The 18882-nt window shown below is 42.2% G+C and overlaps 2 protein-coding genes and 1 non-coding gene across 6 annotated transcripts in view; 2 read left to right on the top strand and 1 right to left on the bottom strand.

The window, feature by feature from the left end:
• The first annotated feature begins 1782 nt into the window (after positions 1 to 1782).
• rps12 (ribosomal protein S12) lies at positions 1783 to 7086 on the top strand. The gene is made up of 6 exons (XM_046299117.1): positions 1783 to 1878; positions 2004 to 2051; positions 3321 to 3437; positions 4439 to 4541; positions 4867 to 4968; positions 6946 to 7086. The coding sequence occupies exons 2-6, from the start codon at positions 2038 to 2040 to the stop codon at positions 7006 to 7008; spliced, it is 399 nt and encodes a 132-aa protein (XP_046155073.1). The 5' UTR covers positions 1783 to 1878; positions 2004 to 2037; the 3' UTR covers positions 7009 to 7086.
• On the top strand, positions 2301 to 2378 carry LOC123995995. Its single transcript, XR_006831941.1, has one exon. It is a non-coding gene; the product is annotated as a small nucleolar RNA SNORD101 (small nucleolar RNA).
• Positions 7087 to 11462: 4376 nt separating the features above from the next.
• eya4 (EYA transcriptional coactivator and phosphatase 4) overlaps positions 11463 to 18882 on the bottom strand; it is a 194988-nt gene continuing 187568 nt past the window's right edge. For 3 of the 4 annotated variants that reach the window (XM_046299113.1, XM_046299115.1, XM_046299116.1), the window contains 5 exons: positions 16979 to 17139; positions 16473 to 16587; positions 15699 to 15820; positions 14458 to 14558; positions 11463 to 11881 (listed from right to left, as the gene is read on the bottom strand). In XM_046299113.1, the coding sequence (XP_046155069.1) occupies positions 11801 to 11881; positions 14458 to 14558; positions 15699 to 15820; positions 16473 to 16587; positions 16979 to 17139 (580 nt within the window). In that variant the 3' untranslated portion in view covers positions 11463 to 11800. Of the gene's footprint in view, positions 11882 to 14457; positions 14559 to 14638; positions 14740 to 15698; positions 15821 to 16472; positions 16588 to 16978; positions 17140 to 18882 lie in introns of all 4 variants that reach the window. The other variant, XM_046299114.1, reaches the window with a different exon arrangement.

Raw genomic sequence — 18882 nt, 5'->3', positions numbered from 1 at the left:
TGAATACAACAGGTGTAGTAGACCTCACAGTGAAATGCTGAATACAACAGGTGTAGTAGACCTCACAGTGAAATGCTGAATACAACAGGTGTAGTAGACCTCACAGTGGAATGCTGAATACAACAGGTGTAGTAGACCTCACAGTGAAATGCTGAATACAACAGGTGTAGTAGACCTTACAGTGAAATGCTGAATACAACAGGTGTAATAGACCTCACAGGGAATGCTGAATACAACAGGTGCAGTAGACCTCACAGTGAAAATCCTACTTACAGGGGAAAAAAAGGTGTTCGGTGAACAATAGGTAGATAAAGAAATAAAACTACAGTGAAAAGACAGTGAAAAATAACAGGAGGTTATATACAGTAGAGAGGCTATATACAGTAGAGGCTATACACAGTAGGAGCTATATACAGTAGAGGCTATATACAGTAGAGGGGCTATATACAGTAGAGAGGCTATATACAGTAGAGAGGTTATATACAGTAGAGGCTATATACAGTAGAGGGGCTATATACAGTAGAGGGGCTATATACAGTAGAGGGGCTATATACAGTAGAGAGGTTATATACAGTAGAGGGGCTATATACAGTAGAGGCTATATACAGTAGAGGGGCTATATACAGTAGAGGCTATATACAGTAGAGAGGCTATATCCAGTAGAGAGGCTGTATACAGTAGAGAGGCTGTATACAGTAGAGGCTGTATACAGTAGACAGGCTATATACAGTAGACAGGCTATATACAGTAGAGGCTATATACAGTAGAAGCTATATACAGTAGCGAGGCTACATACAGACACTGGTTAGTCAGGCTGATTGAGGTAGTATGTACATGTAGATATGGTTAAAGTGACTACGCATATATTTTTATTTTACTTTAGGTAGCTTAGTGGTTAGAGGAGGCAGGTAGCCTAGTGGTTAGAGCGTTGGACTAGTACCCTGAAGGTTGCAAGTTCAAATCCCCAAGCTGACAAGGTACACATCTGTCATTCTGCCCCTGAACAAGGCAGTTTAACACACTTTTCCTAGGTCGTCATTGAAAATAAGAATGTGTTCTTAACTGACTTGCCAAGTTAAATAAAGGTAAAATCAAAACATTAAAAAATCAGATTTACTTCCCAGCTAACAATTCTAGGGAGAACGTTTTTGTAATGTTACCCTAATGTTTCAGTGTCCAGTTTTCCTTTAGTTGCGAGAACATTCAATCTGTTAGCAAAAAAAACCTTCCGATAACCTTTTTTAGCATGTTTTGTTGTAAGAGTTAGAACACTCCCTTAATGTCAAACAGAACATACCCAGAACGTGTTTGCCATGTTCTCATAATATACAATATTAATGTTCTAGACACGTTTCATGGGAACGTTGCAAGAGCATTAATGTTTCCAGTTTTTCTGTGGGTTAGCAGAACATTCCATTAACATCCCAACAAACATACACAGAACTCATGGCATGCCATGACAGAGTTTATGGAATATTTGGCATGGCCCATAGACTTCCACTTTCACAGTACAGCAACAACAAAAAACTGCATTTTGAAGAAAATATGAAAATGTTCATTCAAAAATATGCATGTTACGCATACTACAATCACGGTAAACTACATCCAAATTCAAAACACGTCAGTCGACAAAATATATTAAAATTACGCAAATAAAGATTTAATGTCTTGTATGAACTGTTAATTTTAAATATAGTTCAACGAATTGTATATATATCTGTTATACAACGGAAACTCTACAAACTTCTGTTTTCTGAGCCGTTATTATTAGACAGGCAGAATCATGACTACCTACTTCTCGGGTCCTCCTTCGGCCCTTAAATGGATGTCGCCGACTGCATGACGCTCTCTTTTACCCGCTGTCAGAGAGGAGATTGGGTGGGTTTCTACATCTTCTGCAAATAATCCGTCGGATTTATCAAACATCGTTTGTTGAAAATTCACCACAATCACTGTATCATCATGAATAGTAACGTTTCTTTCGTGTTTGATCAATATTGCAGAACTTTTAGGTCCCCCATCCATCGATAATCTACAATGGCCGAGGAAGGGTAAGCGTGACGGTTGTACTCCGGTTTAGAAACCTGAACCAAGGCTAACTAGCCAACACATGTGCACGTTTAAATTGTTTAATTGCGTGTCAAGTGGTGCTTTGTTCTGAATATATAATTTCCATGTTTCTACTTGCACTTTTAATACTCTTGACAACACTGGCATATAGTCCGGTGGCTGCAACCAAGTATATATTTTAAATGTGAATGTAGCTGCATTGCTAACGGAGTTGTTAGATAGTTCCCGGCGCTTGTGTGATGATTTACTTTCTTTAGTCGGATACCCCTTCACTTCAAATTATGAGTGAGATCCCTTATCTGACACGCCGGTTGATTTGCGCACATTCAACCCGGAGGACGAGCTCCTTTACCGGTCAGCTGCAGCCAACTAACCCTTTCCCATCCCACGCGTCTCCCCCATGTCCTCTCCCGTCGTTCCCATCGTCTCCCCCATGTCCTCTCCCGTCGTTCCCCTCTCCTCCACCTCGTCTCGTTCCCATCGTCTCCCCATGTCCTCTCCCGTCGTTCCCATCGTCTCCCCATGTCCTCTCCCGTCGTTCCCCTCTCCTCCACCTTGTCTCCTCATGTCGTTCCCCTCTCCTCCACCTTGTCTCCTCATGTCGTTCCCCTCGTCTCCCCATGTCGTTCCCCTCTCCTCCACCTCGTCTCCCCGTGTCGTTCCCCTCGTCTCCCCGTGTCGTTCCCCTCGTCTCCCCGTGTCGTTCCCCTCGTCTCCCCGTGTCGTTCCCCTCGTCTCCCCGTGTCGTTCCCCTCGTCTCCCGTGTCGTTCCCCTCGTCTCCCCGTGTCGTTCCCCTCGTCTCCCCGTGTCGTTCCCCTCGTCTCCCGTGTCGTTCCCCTCGTCTCCCCGTGTCGTTCCCCTCGTCTCCCCGTGTCGTTCCCCTCGTCTCCCCGTGTCGTTCCCCTCGTCTCCCGTGTCGTTCCCCTCGTCTCCCGTGTCGTTCCCCTCGTCTCCCGTGTCGTTCCCCTCGTCTCCCCGTGTCGTTCCCCTCGTCTCCCCGTGTCGTTCCCCTCGTCTCCCCGTGTCGTTCCCCTCGTCTCCCCGTGTCGTTCCCCTCGTCTCCCCGTGTCGTTCCCCTCGTCTCCCCGTGTCGTTCCCCTCGTCTCCCCGTGTCGTTCCCCTCGTCTCCCCGTGTCGTTCCCCTCGTCTCCCCGTGTCGTTCCCCTCGTCTCCCCGTGTCGTTCCCCTCGTCTCCCCGTGTCGTTCCCCTCTCTTCCACCGCGTCTCCCCATGTCCTTTTCCCCCTCAGCGTCGCTGCCGGAGGTGTGATGGATGTCAACACTGCTCTCCCTGAGGTGCTCAAGACCGCACTCATCCACGACGGTCTGGCCCGCGGTATCCGTGAGGCCGCCAAGGCGCTGGACAAGTGAGTTTGAACATTTCTGGTCATTAGTTTGTTCCCTAAGTGGCATGCCTTTCATTCCATGTGTAGTGGCTGGCACATGTTGCACTACTTTTGCCTGGAGCGTTTATGTAGGGAATAGGGTGTAATTTGGGACAGACAAGAAATGGGATGTGTTCTATTAGTTGGTGAAGTACGGCTGATAGTCGGGTTGCCATCGTTACCCAAACGCTGAAATATCTGTCCCAAATGGTACCCTAGTCCCTAGCTGGTGCACTACTTTTTGAAAGGAGTGTTCTATATACTAGGGGAATTTAGGGTGTCATTTGGGAGGTAAACATAAGGGGAATAGATGTGGGTACATTGTAGGATATTATTCTCGGCGCTGTATCATTTTGACCAACATGGTAACGTTGGTGCTCTACCAGCACCAAAACATGAGGTGGTCCTTCTGTAGCTCAGTTGGTAGAGCATGGCGCTTGTAACGCCAGGGTAGTGGGTTCGATTCCCGGGACCACCCATACGTAGAATGTATGCACGCATGACTGTAAGTCGCTTTGGATAAAAGCGTCCGCTAAATAGCATATTTATTATATTAACTCGTGTTTTTTCTTTCATAGCTTGTTTCCGTCTTTTTAAATAGGGAGCCAATTTGTTTTCAGCACTTATTTACATGACTGATCAAACTGTTGCCATGCCTCTCTTGTCCCTCTGCAATATGTTTGGAACATAGAATCACAATTACATAGCATATCGGCACCTTGTGAGGTCCCTGGTCATTTCCCAGCTCTAGCACACTAACGTAGTTAACCTAGTTATAATCCTCATGTTCCTTCTGTAGCTCAGTTGGTAGAGCATGGCGCTTGTAACGCCAGGGTAGTGGGTTCGATCCCCGGGACCACCCATACGTAGAATGTATGCACACATGACTGTAAGTCGCTTTGGATAAAAGCTTCTGCTAAATGGCTTATATTATTATATATATATTAACTGAGCCTCACTCTCCCGTCCTCTCCTGTGTCCAGGCGCCAGGCCCACCTCTGCGTCCTTGCTGCCAACTGTGACGAGCCCATGTACGTGAAGCTGGTGGAAGCCCTCTGCGCGGAGCATCAGATTAACCTCATCAAGGTATGAATCCTGGGATAGATTGGGGGGAGGGGGTACTGGTTACACCAATGAGAACGCAGAAACCGGTGCATATTTACAAGTTTTGACCTTTGAGAAGTTAAGTGTTATGTTATGGTGCAGAACGAAGGGGGGCCATGATGATACTGGACGGAGTGGAGGTTCCTATCCTCTCTATAGTGCACTACTTTTGACCAGAACCCTGTTCAACAGTAGTGCACTATAAAGGTTTCTGTTTGGGACACTATGGAATTACTATCACTGCCGAATCCTTCCATATTTTCTCCCGTCTTCACCTCTCTCCTCCCGCCTCTTCCCTGTGCACCAGGTCGATGACAACAAGAAGCTTGGCGAGTGGGTCGGTTTGTGTAAAATCGACCGCGAAGGCAAACCCCGTAAGGTGGTGGGCTGCAGCTGTGTTGTGATCAAGGTATATTTTAAAACCAAAAACATTTGCCTGTAAATCTTCTGGAAACGCCTGGGTAACGGCGTCCACTGTGATCAGAGCTGTTGGTGCCAGTCGAGTGCAGGTGCTGTGCCCTCAGTGCCATGCAGCTGCTTGTTCTATACATCTGGCCAGAGTGTGTCTGCCAGAGTACGAGCCCCGACACCTCACTGTGGTTTCTGGGGTCCCAATAAATGGCTACATTGACAATTTTATTAGTTACTTTACCATACTGACCACAATGTACATACAGTGTTGGACTTTATCCACATTTTTGTTAATTTCGCCTTATTCTAAAATGTTTTTCCCCTCATTGGTCTACACGCAATACACCACAGTGACATCGCAATACACCACAGTGACATCGCAATACACCACAGTGACATCGCAATACACCACAGTGACATCGCAATACACCACAGTGACATCGCAATACACCACAGTGACATCGCAATACACCACAGTGACATCGCAATACACCACAGTGACATCGCAATACACCACAGTGACATCGCAATACACCACAGTGACATCGCAATACACCACAGTGACATCGCAATACACCACAGCAGATTAATTTTTTTTATTTTTATACGTGTATTAAAATATTACATTTACATAAGTATTCAGACCCTTTACTCAGTACTTTGTTGAAGCACCTTTGGCAGCGATTACAGCCTCCAGTCTTCTTGGGTATGACGTTACAAGCTTGGCACACCTGTATTTGGGGAGTTTCTCCCATTCTTCTCTGCAGATCCTCTCAATCTCTGTCAGGTTGGATGAGGAGCGTCGCTGCACAGATATTTTCTGATCTCTCCAGAGATGTTGATTGGGTTCAAGTCCAGGCTCTGACTGGGCCACTCAAGGATATTCAGAGACTTGTTGTCCAGAAGCCATTTCTGTGTTGTTTTGGCTGTGCTGTTTAGGGTCATTGTCATGTTGGAAAGTTAATTTTTGCCTTATTCTGAGCTCCTGAGCGCTCTGGAGCAGGTTTTCAAAGATCTCTCTGTACTTTGCTCCGTTCATCTTTCCCTCGATCCTGACTAGTCTCCCAGTCCCTGCCGCTGAAAAACATCCCCACAGCATGATGCTGCCACCACCATGCTTCACCGTAGGGATGGTGCCAGGTTTCCTCCAGACGTGACATTCAGGCCAAAGAGTTAAATTTTGATTTCATTAGACCATAGACTCTTGTTTCTCATGGTCTGAGAGTCTTTAGGTGCCTTTTGGCAAACTAAGCGGGCTGTCATGTGCCTTTTACTGAGTCGCTTCAGCCGGTCCACTACCATAAAGGCCTGATTGGTGGAGTGCTGCAGAGATGGTTGTCCTTCTAGAAGGTTCTCCCATCTCCACAGAGGAACTCTAGAGCTCTGCCAGAGTGACCATCAAATTCTTGGTCACCTCCCTGACCAAGGCTCTTCTCCCCAGATTGCTCAGTTTGGCCGGGCGGCAAGCTCTAGGAAGAGTCTTGATGGTTCTAAACTTCTTCCATTTAAGAATGATGGAGGCCACTGTGTTTTTGGGGACCTTCAATGCTGCAGACATGTTTTGGTACCCTTCCCCTTTTGAATTTACCAAAGATGGACTCCAATCAATTTGTACAAACATCGAGAATGATCAGTGGAAACAGGATGCTCCTGAGCTCAATTTCAAGTATCCTAGCAATGAGTCTGAATAATTATGTAAATAAGGTATTTCTGTTTATTATTTTTACATTTGCTAATTTCTCAACCTATTTTTGCTTTGTCATTATGGAGTATTGTATGTAGATGAGGAAAATAATATATTTATACAACAGGACTGTAACGATATAACATGATGTCAACACTGCATTCTGAGAGTATATGTACTTTCTCCCTAATGGGACCCTATTTAGTGCCATTTAGGACTGTATAAACTGTCTTGAAGCTAGCTCCTTTAAATGTTATAATGTATAACCCCCCCCTTCCTCCTCCTCTCTAGGACTATGGCAAGGAGTCTCAAGCCAAGGATGTGATTGAAGAGTACTTCAAGGCCAAGAAATGAGGTGTCGGTTTTCAATAAAAGCTTGTGGAAATGAGTTTCTTTCTGGAGTTTTTTTTATTAAAGGAAAGGTTCACCCATTTTGATATTTGTGTGCATCTCTTGAGTGTTCCTGGGTCTTAAAACATGTTTTACTGTGTATCTGATCGAAAACATCTTATCATACATGTCAGATTCCAATACTATCCGATGTCATAACTCGAAAGAGACATTTTTTTTGTTTTGTTTGCGGTGTTCTTACCTCAACTGTAATGGGAAGGTCCGGCACGTTTCTCCGGATTTGCGCCTCTAGTCCAGGGTGTATTACATGGTGCGGTTACCAGAGATAGAGAGGAGATGGCAATGTATGACGCGTCACCCGGCAGACTGCCGACCAATCGCGTGTGCGTTGTTATGCCACGTCACGTGGTTGCTAAGCTAATCGTCATGCAGTGCCTTGTCGGTGTATGTAAAGGAACGTGCCTGTTTTCCTCGGCAGTACATATCACGATTACAAAGCTCTACATTAATACAGCTGGCGAGTTAATTGTCTCTCAAATTTTTTTTGAGCTAGCGTCCCATGGCAAGTTGTGTAAATAAAATGATTTTACAACCCCTCCCAAAAAAATCTAAAGTTTGAATTCCAGGTTGTAAGGCAACAAAATAGGAAAACTGCCAAGGGGGTTGAATACTTTCGCCACTGTACACACGGTCTCTGAATCAGAGGCTGTACTAACTAGGACTGTTGCTGTGATGAAGGCAGTCAAATTACATTTACATTTAAGTCATTTAGCAGACGCTCTTATCCAGAGCGACTTACAAATTGGTGCATTCACCTTATGACATCCAGTGGAACAGTCACTTTACAATAGCGCATCTAAATCTATTAAGGGGGGGTGAGAAGGATTACTTTATCCTATCCTAGGTATTCCTTAAAGAGGTGGGGTTTCAGGTGTCTCCGGAAGGTGGTGATTGACTCCTCCATACCCCCTTGCCACTCTATGACCTGCAGTGGCGGAAGAATTGGTGGCCCATCCCCCTTTAGCCGCTCAAACACCCTCCTTACCCAGACAGCGTCTCCTGGACCTTCCCAAGGAAAATTCCACGTGACTGTTTAGTCACGGCAACTAGGCTTCTCTAAGCTCTGATGCTGCTGACGGTCACTACTAACCTACCAAACTGTGTAACTGCCTGGTACTCAGCACACTATTGTCCCTCTAATCACTCTGACATCAATGTAACTGTATTAGAAAATCTAATTAAACACTTCATGAGAGCCCATGAGCTTAAGTTGCAACAACATTTCTATAATTGCAATTGCAGGAGAAAATAGAGTGATGGCCTCTAATAAAAAGAGGAGGATCCCATCAGCTTTCTATAGGCCAGGGCTATTATATTTCTCAACTTTCCTAATATTCAGCACATTGCTTCTCTTTACAACGGGAGTATAGCCTACCTGGCTGGCATTAAAATGAACCAAGGGAAAATCTTCCTCCATTCACTATTCAACTGTATAGATGACATATTATTATTATTATTATATATTATATTATTATTATTATTATTATTATATTATTATTATTATTATTATTACATGTATTTTTTCACTCTGCTCCTGTTTCCAGACAGGTGCATGATAATGGTCCATTCCTAAATCAAAACTAATTTCACACATCAGCTCCCTCTTATTGCTAAGATAACTGGCTATCCAGGACCGATATACTAGGCGATTTCAGAGGAAGGCCCAACATTTTTTCATAAACTGTTCTCTCTGCTACCTGCACGGCAATTGGTACCGGAGCGCCAAGTCTAGGTCCAAAATGCTCCTTAACAGCTTTTACCCCCAAGCCTTAAGATTGCTGAACAATTATTTACATTGATATTGTTACTCGCTGTTTATTATCTATGCATAGTCACTTTACCCCTACCTACATGTACAAATGACCTCGACTGACCTGTACCCCTGCACACTGACTCTATACCGGTATATAATCTCCTTATTCTCATTTTATTGTGTTACTTTTTATGACATTTTTTACTTTAGTTTATTTAGTAAACAATTTCTTAATTCTATTTTTTAAACTGCATTATTGGTTAAGGGCTTGTAAAGTAAGCATTTCACTGTTGTATTTGGGGGATGTGACCAATGAAATTGGATTTGATTTATGAAGGTCGATAATCATTCTCTTAACTTGTCTTCCCTCTAGTGGATTTCGTTGGTATGACATGTACTGACGTACATTTTTATAAATGTCGATGGCAATGGGGGCGTTAGGCTGCTACAGGCTATACTGAATGAACTACAGGGGGGGGGAAACATACCGGAGGGGAAAACACGAGCGTGAACTAAAAATAGATATCCTACGATCTCCAATGATAGCTTTTAGACTTATAAACGCAAACTATGGCGCATAAAAATTATAATTAGCTATGGCTGTGTTGCGTTTGTACCATAGATTAACGACATGGGGTCAGCTACATGGTAAACTTAAAACGGAAGCCAAAAAAAAAACGAGCATTAAAACTTAAACAGTGAAACGCTGTAAATTATACATTAGCAAATGGTTTCCTGAAAAATTTAGAGCTAAACAAAATAGTGGGTAACACTTTATTTGACCCACAGCGTCAGAACACTGTCATGACCCCATACCAGTCAAAAGTTTGGACACCTACTCATTTTCTTTATTTAAAAAAAACTATTTTCTACGTTGTACAATAATTGTGAATACATCACAACTATGAAATAACACATATGGAATCATGTAGGAACCTAAAAAAGTGTTAAACAAATCAAAATATATTTTATATTTACATTTACATTTAAGTCATTTAGCAGACGCTCTTATCCAGAGCGACTTACAAATTGGTGCATTCACCTTATGACATCCAGTGGAACAGTCACTTTACAATAGTGTATCTAAATCTTAAAGGGGGGGGGTGAGAGGGATTACTTATCCTATCCTAGGTATTCCTTAAAGAGGTGGGGTTTCAGGTGTCTCCGGAAGGTGGTGATTGACTCCGCTTTGAAGCCACCCTTTGCCTTGATGACAGCTTTGCACACTCTTTAGCATTCTCTTAACCAGCTTCTCCTGGAATGCTTTTCCAACAGGAATTCCCACATATGTTTTGTATTGAAGTCAATGTATCCAGAGGAGGACGGACGCTAGCTATTCTCTGGCTACACCCTGGTGCTGCCCTATTACTAGTGACATCACTAAGCATCAACAGGTGACTGGGGACGACCTTAAACTTCATAATATGGTGACTGGGGACTACCGTAATCTTCATAATAATGTGACTGGGGACTACCGTAATCTTCATAATAATGTGACTGGGGACTACCGTAAACTTCATAATATGGTGACTGGGGATTACCGTAATCTTCATAATAATGTGACTGGGGATTACCGTAATCTTCATAATAATGTGACTGGGGATTACCGTAATCTTCATAATCATGTGACTGGGGACTACCGTAATCTTCATAATCATGTGACTGGGGACTACCGTAATCTTCATAATAATGTGACTGGGGACTACTGTAATCTTTGGAAACAGCTGGATGTGTTGAACCCTACATTAATCTGTAGGAAACAGCTGGATGTGTTGAACCATACATTAATCTGTAGGAAACAGCTGGATGTGTTGAACTGTATTTTTCGTCATCAAATCATCACATGAGGTCTTTGACTTTTGATGTAGGTATTTTTTATCTACGTATATAGACATTTCCAAATGAACAAAAAGTGACAAAGTAAACACACAAACATGTTTATAAGACATGACACATCATGACGCACATTCTCCTTAGTTAAAAAAAACAAAGAGAACCAAAAAAAAAAAAACTCTCCAAAAATTAAGCTTCTTTTTCATTCAAAAACACAATATCCACCTCTGCCATTTTAAAACTACTTGCTGTGAAATAATTTACATGAGTGAGTGAGCGGTTCAGACAGGCTAGAGCATCTTCATATTGAGAGGGCAGATCTGTAGATAGCAGGTTACAGCTGAAGCATTAGTGCACTACTGTTGGCTAATATCCTAATGGGTGCCCCATGGGCCCTGGTCAACAGTAGTGCACTACATAGGGAATAGGGTGCCACCTGGGATGCATGTCTTGGATCTTAATTCATGGGCTCGTCCAGCAGGAGTGATAAGTGTTCCAGTTCAGGTCCTCTCCTCTCCTCTCCTCTCCTCTCCTCTCCTCTCCTCTCCTCTCCTCTCCTCTCCTCTCCTCTCCTCTCCTCTCCTCTCCTCTCCTCTCCTCTCTCAGTCCTAGTTGTCTTAAGACAGAGTCCTCCTCTCCTCTCCTCTCCTCTCCTCTCCTCTCCTCTCCTCTCCTCTCCTCCTCCTCTCCTCTCCTCTCCTCTCCTCTCCTCTCCTCTCCTCTCCTCTCCTCTCCTCTCCTCTCCTCTCCTCTCTCAGTCCTAGTTGTCTTAAGACAGAGTACTCAAATCCAGATGTATTGTTTTTAAAGAAACAAAGAAATGAAGACAAAACAAAAATGTTGCAGTGTACTGTGGTTGTTTTCTTAAATAGATACACAAAAACAAGAAGAACGGGGGGAGGGGACTACAGTCTGTCTCCCGTTGCCATCGCCACGGTAACCATTACAGGTGGTAGCAGTAGTAGTAGTACTGGTGTGTTCCGTCTGTTGCTATAGTTACAGAACAGTTACAGAAACAGTCCGTTGCTACAATTACAGTCTGTTGCTATAGTAACAGTTACAGTAACATTCCGTGCTCTAGTAACAGTTGCAGTAACAGTCCGTTACTACGGTAACAGTTACAGTAACAGTCTGTTGCTACGGTAACAGTTACAGGTATTCAAACTCCAGTGCTTGGTGTAACGCCAGCAGGTCAGAGTGACTGGATATCCTCCAGAATGGCATGTTGTGCTGCAGGAGAGAGGGAGAGAGAGAGAGACAGAGAGAGAGAGAGACGGAGAGAGAGAGAGAGACGGAGAGAGAGAGAGAGAGAGACGGAGAGAGAGACAGAGAGAGAGAGAGAGAGACAGAGAGGGAGACAGAGAGAGAGACGGAGAGAGAGACAGAGAGAGAGAGAGAGAGAGACAGAGAGGGAGAGAGAGAGACAGAGAGAGAGAGACGGAGAGAGAGAGAGACGGAGAGAGAGAGAGAGACGGAGAGAGAGAGAGACGGAGAGAGAGAGAGACGGAGAGAGAGAGAGAGACGGAGAGAGAGACAGAGAGAGAGAGAGAGAGAGACAGAGAGGGAGAGAGAGAGACAGAGAGAGAGAGAGACAGAGAGAGAGAGAGAGAGAGAGAGAGAGAGAGACAGAGAGAGAGAGAGACGGAGAGAGAGAGAGAGACGGAGAGAGAGAGAGAGAGACGGAGAGAGAGACAGAGAGAGAGAGCGAGAGAGAAAGAGAGAGAGACAGAGAGAGAGATGGAGAGAGAGAGAGACAGAGAGAGAGAGAGACAGAGAGAGAGAGACAGAGAGAGAGAGAGACGGAGAGAGAGAGCGAGAGAGAAAGAGAGAGAGACAGAGAGAGAGATGGAGAGAGAGAGAGAGAGAGAGAGAGAGAGAGAGAGAGAGAGAGAGAGAGACAGAGAGAGAGAGAGACAGAGAGAGAGAGACGGAGAGAGAGACGGAGAGACAGAGAGACAGACAGACAGAGAGAGAGATAGCGGAAGAGCGACAGAGAGAGAGACGGAGAGAGACAGAGAGAGAGAGAAAGAGAGAGACAGAGAGAGAGAGAAAGAGAGAGACAGAGAGAGAGAGAGCGAGAGAGATTAGATACCTGCGGAGGGACCAACACAACCCCAAGTCGTCATGCAAGCTACTGTACGCTAGCCTACATATACCCCTAGGGGTTTGCCAAAGAACTGCAGTTAAAACGCATGCAGCATCCCTTACAGAACCACTGACCCGTAGAACCACTGACCTGTAGAACCACTGACCTATAGAACCACTGAACTGTAGAACCACTGACCTGTAGAACCACTGACCTGTAGAACCACTGACCTACATAACCACTGACCTACAGAACCACTGGCCTGTAGAACCACTGACCTGTAGAACCACTGACCTGTAGAACCACTGACCTACATAACCACTGACCTACAGAACCACTGGCCTGTAGAACCACTGCCCTGTAGAACCACTGACCTGTAGAACCACTGACCTACTGAACCACTGACCTACATAACCACTGACCTGTAGAACCACTGACCTGTAGAACCACTGACCTATAGAACCACTGCCCTGTAGAACCACTGCCCTGTAGAACCACTGACCTGTAGAACCACTGACCTACAGAACCACTGGCCTGTAGAACCACTGACCTGTAGAACCACTGACCTGTAGAACCACTGCCCTGTAGAACCACTGTATATAATACTTATTAATTAATTGCTATCATTATTATCATTGTGTCTGCAATCAATTATAGTGGTTGAGTTTTATAATCCCAATCAGTCGGTCTAAGGAACCAGAATCTACTCTCATTTAATCATTCGGTCTAAGATGCTAAATCAATTTAAACATACACGTTATTCAATTATCGCACCCACACTGCTCGCATGCGCCAACGATCGTCTGCGTTGCCAAGGGCTAAAATAGAAGTCAGTTCTATTTCTGATGCAGATCGCTCTGCAAGTCCTGCCTCTCCCATCTCCTCATTGGTTTATAGAAGCAGATAGATGAAAGATGAACTGTTTGGCCGGTCGTCGTGGTAATACTATGAAAGTGTAGATGCCAATCACCATATAAAGTCTAAAGAAGAAAAAGCCTGGAAGGAGAGATGACTAGAAACGATTCGGTTGGCCGTTTTATGTGTGGATTAATTGTCTGAGTAGAGGACCTTGTGCATTTCAGGTAAAATAACAACTCAATGTTTATATCCCAGGACAAATTAGCTAGCAACAGCAAGCTAACTAGCTAAATGTCATAAATGTTTAATTCTTTTCGGCCTGTCTCCAAATTAATATAATTGGTTCAGAGTTTGCTTTGATATTTCAACCTGCGTGTCGTGATCGCGTTTGGTGTGGGTGGGGGGGACAAAATCCATTTGCGCACGGTGGTGGTGCTCGCCCGGTTTAGGTACGGTCTCAAGAACCTTACTTTTGTTTCGTGGAAATAACAAAGGAACAAACCCAAACAGAACACAAAGCGACAGTAAGGAGAGGACATCCACTACTGCAAAGAAAGGCAGGCTTGTACACCACTCAGAGCTCACACAAACACCATAGGAGTAGGGTGAAGTTGCCCCTTGACCCTGATTTTTGGTCCATTTTTGAATTCCCCTAAAGGGGGAGATTATTTTAGATCTGTACCTAGGGGAAATTTCACCCCAGAGCTCACCAAAACCCCCAAAACCAAAAACCCCCCCTAAAGTTAACTAAAAACCACTACTGCAGGAAGGTCAGGCTTGTCCACCACTCCACCAATCCGAAGCCCTCACACCACACCACAACACTACGGGGTCACGGCGAGGTCACCTTCGCATTGTTTACCTTTTTGGCTGCCTGCTCCTCCTCCACACCATCTCCTACTACAACATATACTACCTTCCTGCCATACCTCTGTGTTATGCGCTCAAAGCAACCCTCTTTGCCTGCAATATAAACAAAAGGGGGGGGGGGGTCAAGGGTTAGAGGTCAGGACAGAGAGAGAGAGGGGTCAGGGTGAGGTTACCTGGCTGGCTGCATGCTCCTCGTCCCGCCCGTCGCCAACCACAACATAGGTAATGTTATTGCCGAAGCGGGAGACTATTCTCTCAAAACAGCTCTCTTTGCCTGGAGACAACAACAAAGGATGTGTACCTAGTGGCACCCTATTCCCTTCGTAGTGCACTAGCTTTTGACCAGAGCCCTATGGGTGTGTTTTACGGGGCCCTCTGGTCAACAGTAGTGCACTATGTAGGGAATAGGGTGCCATAGAGCCCTGGTCAACAGTAGTGCACTATATAGGGAATAGGGTTCTATAGAGCCCTGGTCAACAGTAGTGCACTATGAAGGGAATAGGGTGCCACTTGGGACTGAAAGCTTAAACACAGATGTTTTTCTAACAAAGAGAGAGGATGAGACATTTCTGTAGATCAAGGATGGAGGAGTGGAATGAGAGGAGACGGGGAGAGAGAACACACACACACACACACACACACACACACACACACACACACACACACACACACACACACACACACACACACACACACACACACACACACACACACACACACACACACACACACACACACACACACACACACTGATATATCCATCTGTAAACACACACACACACACTGATATAGCCATCTGTAAACACACATTCCCTTGGTTGTCGTATTTTCCATAAAAATAAAAAAACACAAGAGAAAGAAATGGATTGGCCCTGATAGTTCCTGACAACACACCTGGTCGCCACGGAGATGCTTCAGATCAACACTGTCATCATAACATCCCTCCCCTCCCAGGCCAATGCCTGTCTGCCAAATGGCACCCTATTCCCTATGCAGTGCACTACTTTAGACCAGAGCTCATAGGGATCCATATAGCCTCATACAGAGGTCAGATCCCTGGTCTATTTGGGTTTAGTTCCACTTGAGGTTAATTCCATTTCCCCTTCAGGAAGTAAACTTAAATACCAATTTTGTGTGTGTGTGTGTGTGTGTGTGTGTGTGTGTGTGTGTGTGTGTGTGTGTGTGTGTGTGTGTGTGTGTGTGTCTGTGTGTGTGTGTGTGTGTGGTTCTTACCTATTTTGGTTGCACTGTATATGTTCTCAATAGGGAAGGCAGATCCTAAACTATACAACAGAACTTTAGCCACTGCTGGTATCAGCTGGGTTGTTGTTACCAACACATTTACACAGTTACTCCTGGAGAGAGAGAGAGAGAGAGAGAGAGAGAGAGAGAGAGAGAGAGAGAGAGGAGAGAGAGGGAGAGAGAGAGAGAGAAAGGAAGAGAGAGATGGAGAGAGAGAGAGAGAGAGAGAGAGGGTGAGAAACAGAAAGAGAGGAAGAGAGGGAGAGAGACAGAGAGAGAGAGACAGAGAGAGACAGAGAGAGAGAGAGAGAGAGAGAGAGAGAGAGATGGAGAGAGAGAGAGAGAGGGTGAGAAACAGAAAGAGAGGAAGAGAGGGAGAGAGACAGAGAGAGAGAGACAGAGAGAGACAGAGAGAGAGAGAGAGAGAGAGAGAGAGAGAGAGAGAGAGAGAGAGAGAGAGAGAGAGGGTGAGAAACAGAAAGAGAGGAAGAGAGGGAGAGAGACAGAGAGAGAGAGACAGAGAGAGAGAGAGAGAGAGAGAGAGAGAGAGAGAGAGAGAGAGAGAGAGAGAGAGAGAGAGAGAGAGGCGAGAAGAGAGAAAGAGAGATCATTAGTATCAGTAATGATTGTTCCATTACATGAAATTAGCTCTGGTCTCTGTTTTAATTGTCTAGTTGATGTTCATGTCAGAGATCGACTCAGTCGACAGCCATTTTGTGTGCGGGGTGGGGGGCGTGTCCAGTGTGGGTGGTGGGGGCGGGGCACCTGGAGCTGATGATTGACAGGGACTTGAGTGCGTTGGTGAGCCAGGAGTCTGTTAAAGCCTCTACTTCAGCTCTCAGTTGTAACCAAGCATCCCTCTTAGCAGGGCCCAACAGGCCTGTCAACAATAAACAACATCAACAATAAACTACAACAATAAACAACATTAGGGGCAGGATTTAATGTGACCACACTTTGTCCACAATGCGCCATATCAAAGGTTTTCCAAGGGAGCCGACATTTCTTTTTTTTTTACAGTGAACGCTGTCTTCATGAACACAGGAACATTGTCTTTTCATCCACTAAGAAACATTTAGTATTGTCCTGTACTAAAGTACTAAAGTAAAGTACAGTAACAATACTAAATGTTTCTCAGTGGATTAAAATGTACACACTATACATATCAGTCGACAGTTACAATATATATATATATATTTATCCCACCCCCTGCCTAAAAAAGAGCTCTCTGATTGGCTCCTCTCCAGTAAACTCTTCTCCGATTGGCTTACCCCCCACATTGTTTTTGTATGTGCTATACATCTCTTTGACTCTTCTGTAGCGGAAGGCTAGTTTCCTCATCCAGTCCACCCCTCCGCGGACGCCCGTCGCCAGGCACAGACTCGCGCTGGTCGCCGCTGCATGGAAGCCATCAGTTGCAAAACTGTAAGTACTGTCAATAATAATAATAATAATAATGTTTTATTATAAGTACTGTCAATAATAATAATAATAATATCATTTATTATAAAAACTGTAAGTACTGTCAATAATAATAATAATAATAATGTTTTATTATAAGTACTGTCAATAATAATAATAATATGTTTATGATAAAAACTGTAAATACTGATAATAATATAATTTATTATAAAAACTGTCAATAATAATAATAATAATAATAATATAATTTATTATAAAAACTGTAAGTACTGTCAATAATAATAATAATAATATAATTTTTTATAAAAACTGTAAGTACTGTCAATAATAATAATAATAATAATATAATTTATTATAAAAACTGTCAATAATAATAATAATAATATAATTTATTGTAAGTACTGTCAATAATAATAATAATAATATGTTTTATTATAAAAACTGTCAATAATAATAATAATAATAATATAATTTATTATAAAAACTGTCAATAATAATAATAATAATAGAATTTATTGTAAGTACTGTCAATAATAATAATAATAATATGTTTTATTATAAAAACTGTCAATAATAATAATAATTTAATTTATTATAAAAACTGTCAATAATAATAATAATTTAATTTATTATAAAAACTGTAAGTACTGTCAATAATAATAATAATTTAATTTATTATAAAAACTGTCAATAATAATAATAATTTAATTTATTATAAAAACTGTAAGTACTGTCAATAATAATAATAATTATATGTTTATGATAAAAACTGTAAATACTGATAATAATAATATGTTTTATTATAAAAACTGTATGTACTGTCAATAATAATAACAGAGATGTGTTTTATTATAAAAACTGTAAGTACTGTCAATAATAATAACAGAGATGTGTTTTATTATAAAAACGGTAAGTACTGTCAATAATAATAACAGAGATGTGTTTTATTATAAAAATGGTAAGTACTGTCAATAATAATAACAGAGATGTGTTTTATTATAAAAACGGTAAGTACTGTCAATAATAATAACAGAGATGTGTTTTATTATAAAAACGGTAAGTACTGTCAATAATAATAACAGAGATGTGTTTTATTATAAAAACTGTAAGTACTGTCAATAATAATAACAGAGATGTGTTTTATTATAAAAACGGTAAGTACTGTCAATAATAATAACAGAGATGTGTTTTATTATAAAAACTGTAAGTACTGTCAATAATAATAATAATAATAATAATATAATTTATTATAAAAACTGTCAATAATAATAATAATTTAATTTATTATAAAAACTGTAAGTACTGTCAATAATAATAATAATTTAATTTATTATAAAAACTGTCAATAATAATAATAATTTAATTTATTATAAAAACTGTAAGTACTGTCAATAATAATAATAATTATATGTTTATTATAAAAACTGTAAGTACTGTCAATAATAATAATAATAATATAATTTATTATAAAAACTGTAAGTACTGTCAATAATAATAACAGAGATGTGTTTTATTATAAAAACGGTAAGTACTGTCAATAATAATAACAGAGATGTGTTTTATTATAAAAACTGTAAGTACTGTCAATAATAATAACAGAGATGTGTTTTATTATAAAAACGGTAAGTACTGTCAATAATAATAACAGAGATGTGTTTTATTATAAAAATGGTAAGTACTGTCAATAATAATAATAATAATATCATTTATTATAAAAACGGTAAGTACTGTCAATAATAATAACAGAGATGTG

This window comes from Oncorhynchus gorbuscha, linkage group LG14 (genome assembly GCF_021184085.1).
Source record: "Oncorhynchus gorbuscha isolate QuinsamMale2020 ecotype Even-year linkage group LG14, OgorEven_v1.0, whole genome shotgun sequence".
Classification (NCBI taxonomy): Eukaryota; Metazoa; Chordata; class Actinopteri; order Salmoniformes; family Salmonidae; genus Oncorhynchus; species Oncorhynchus gorbuscha.
Note: the sequence above shows the minus strand (reverse complement) of the source record. Positions and strands in the feature narration are given on the sequence as shown.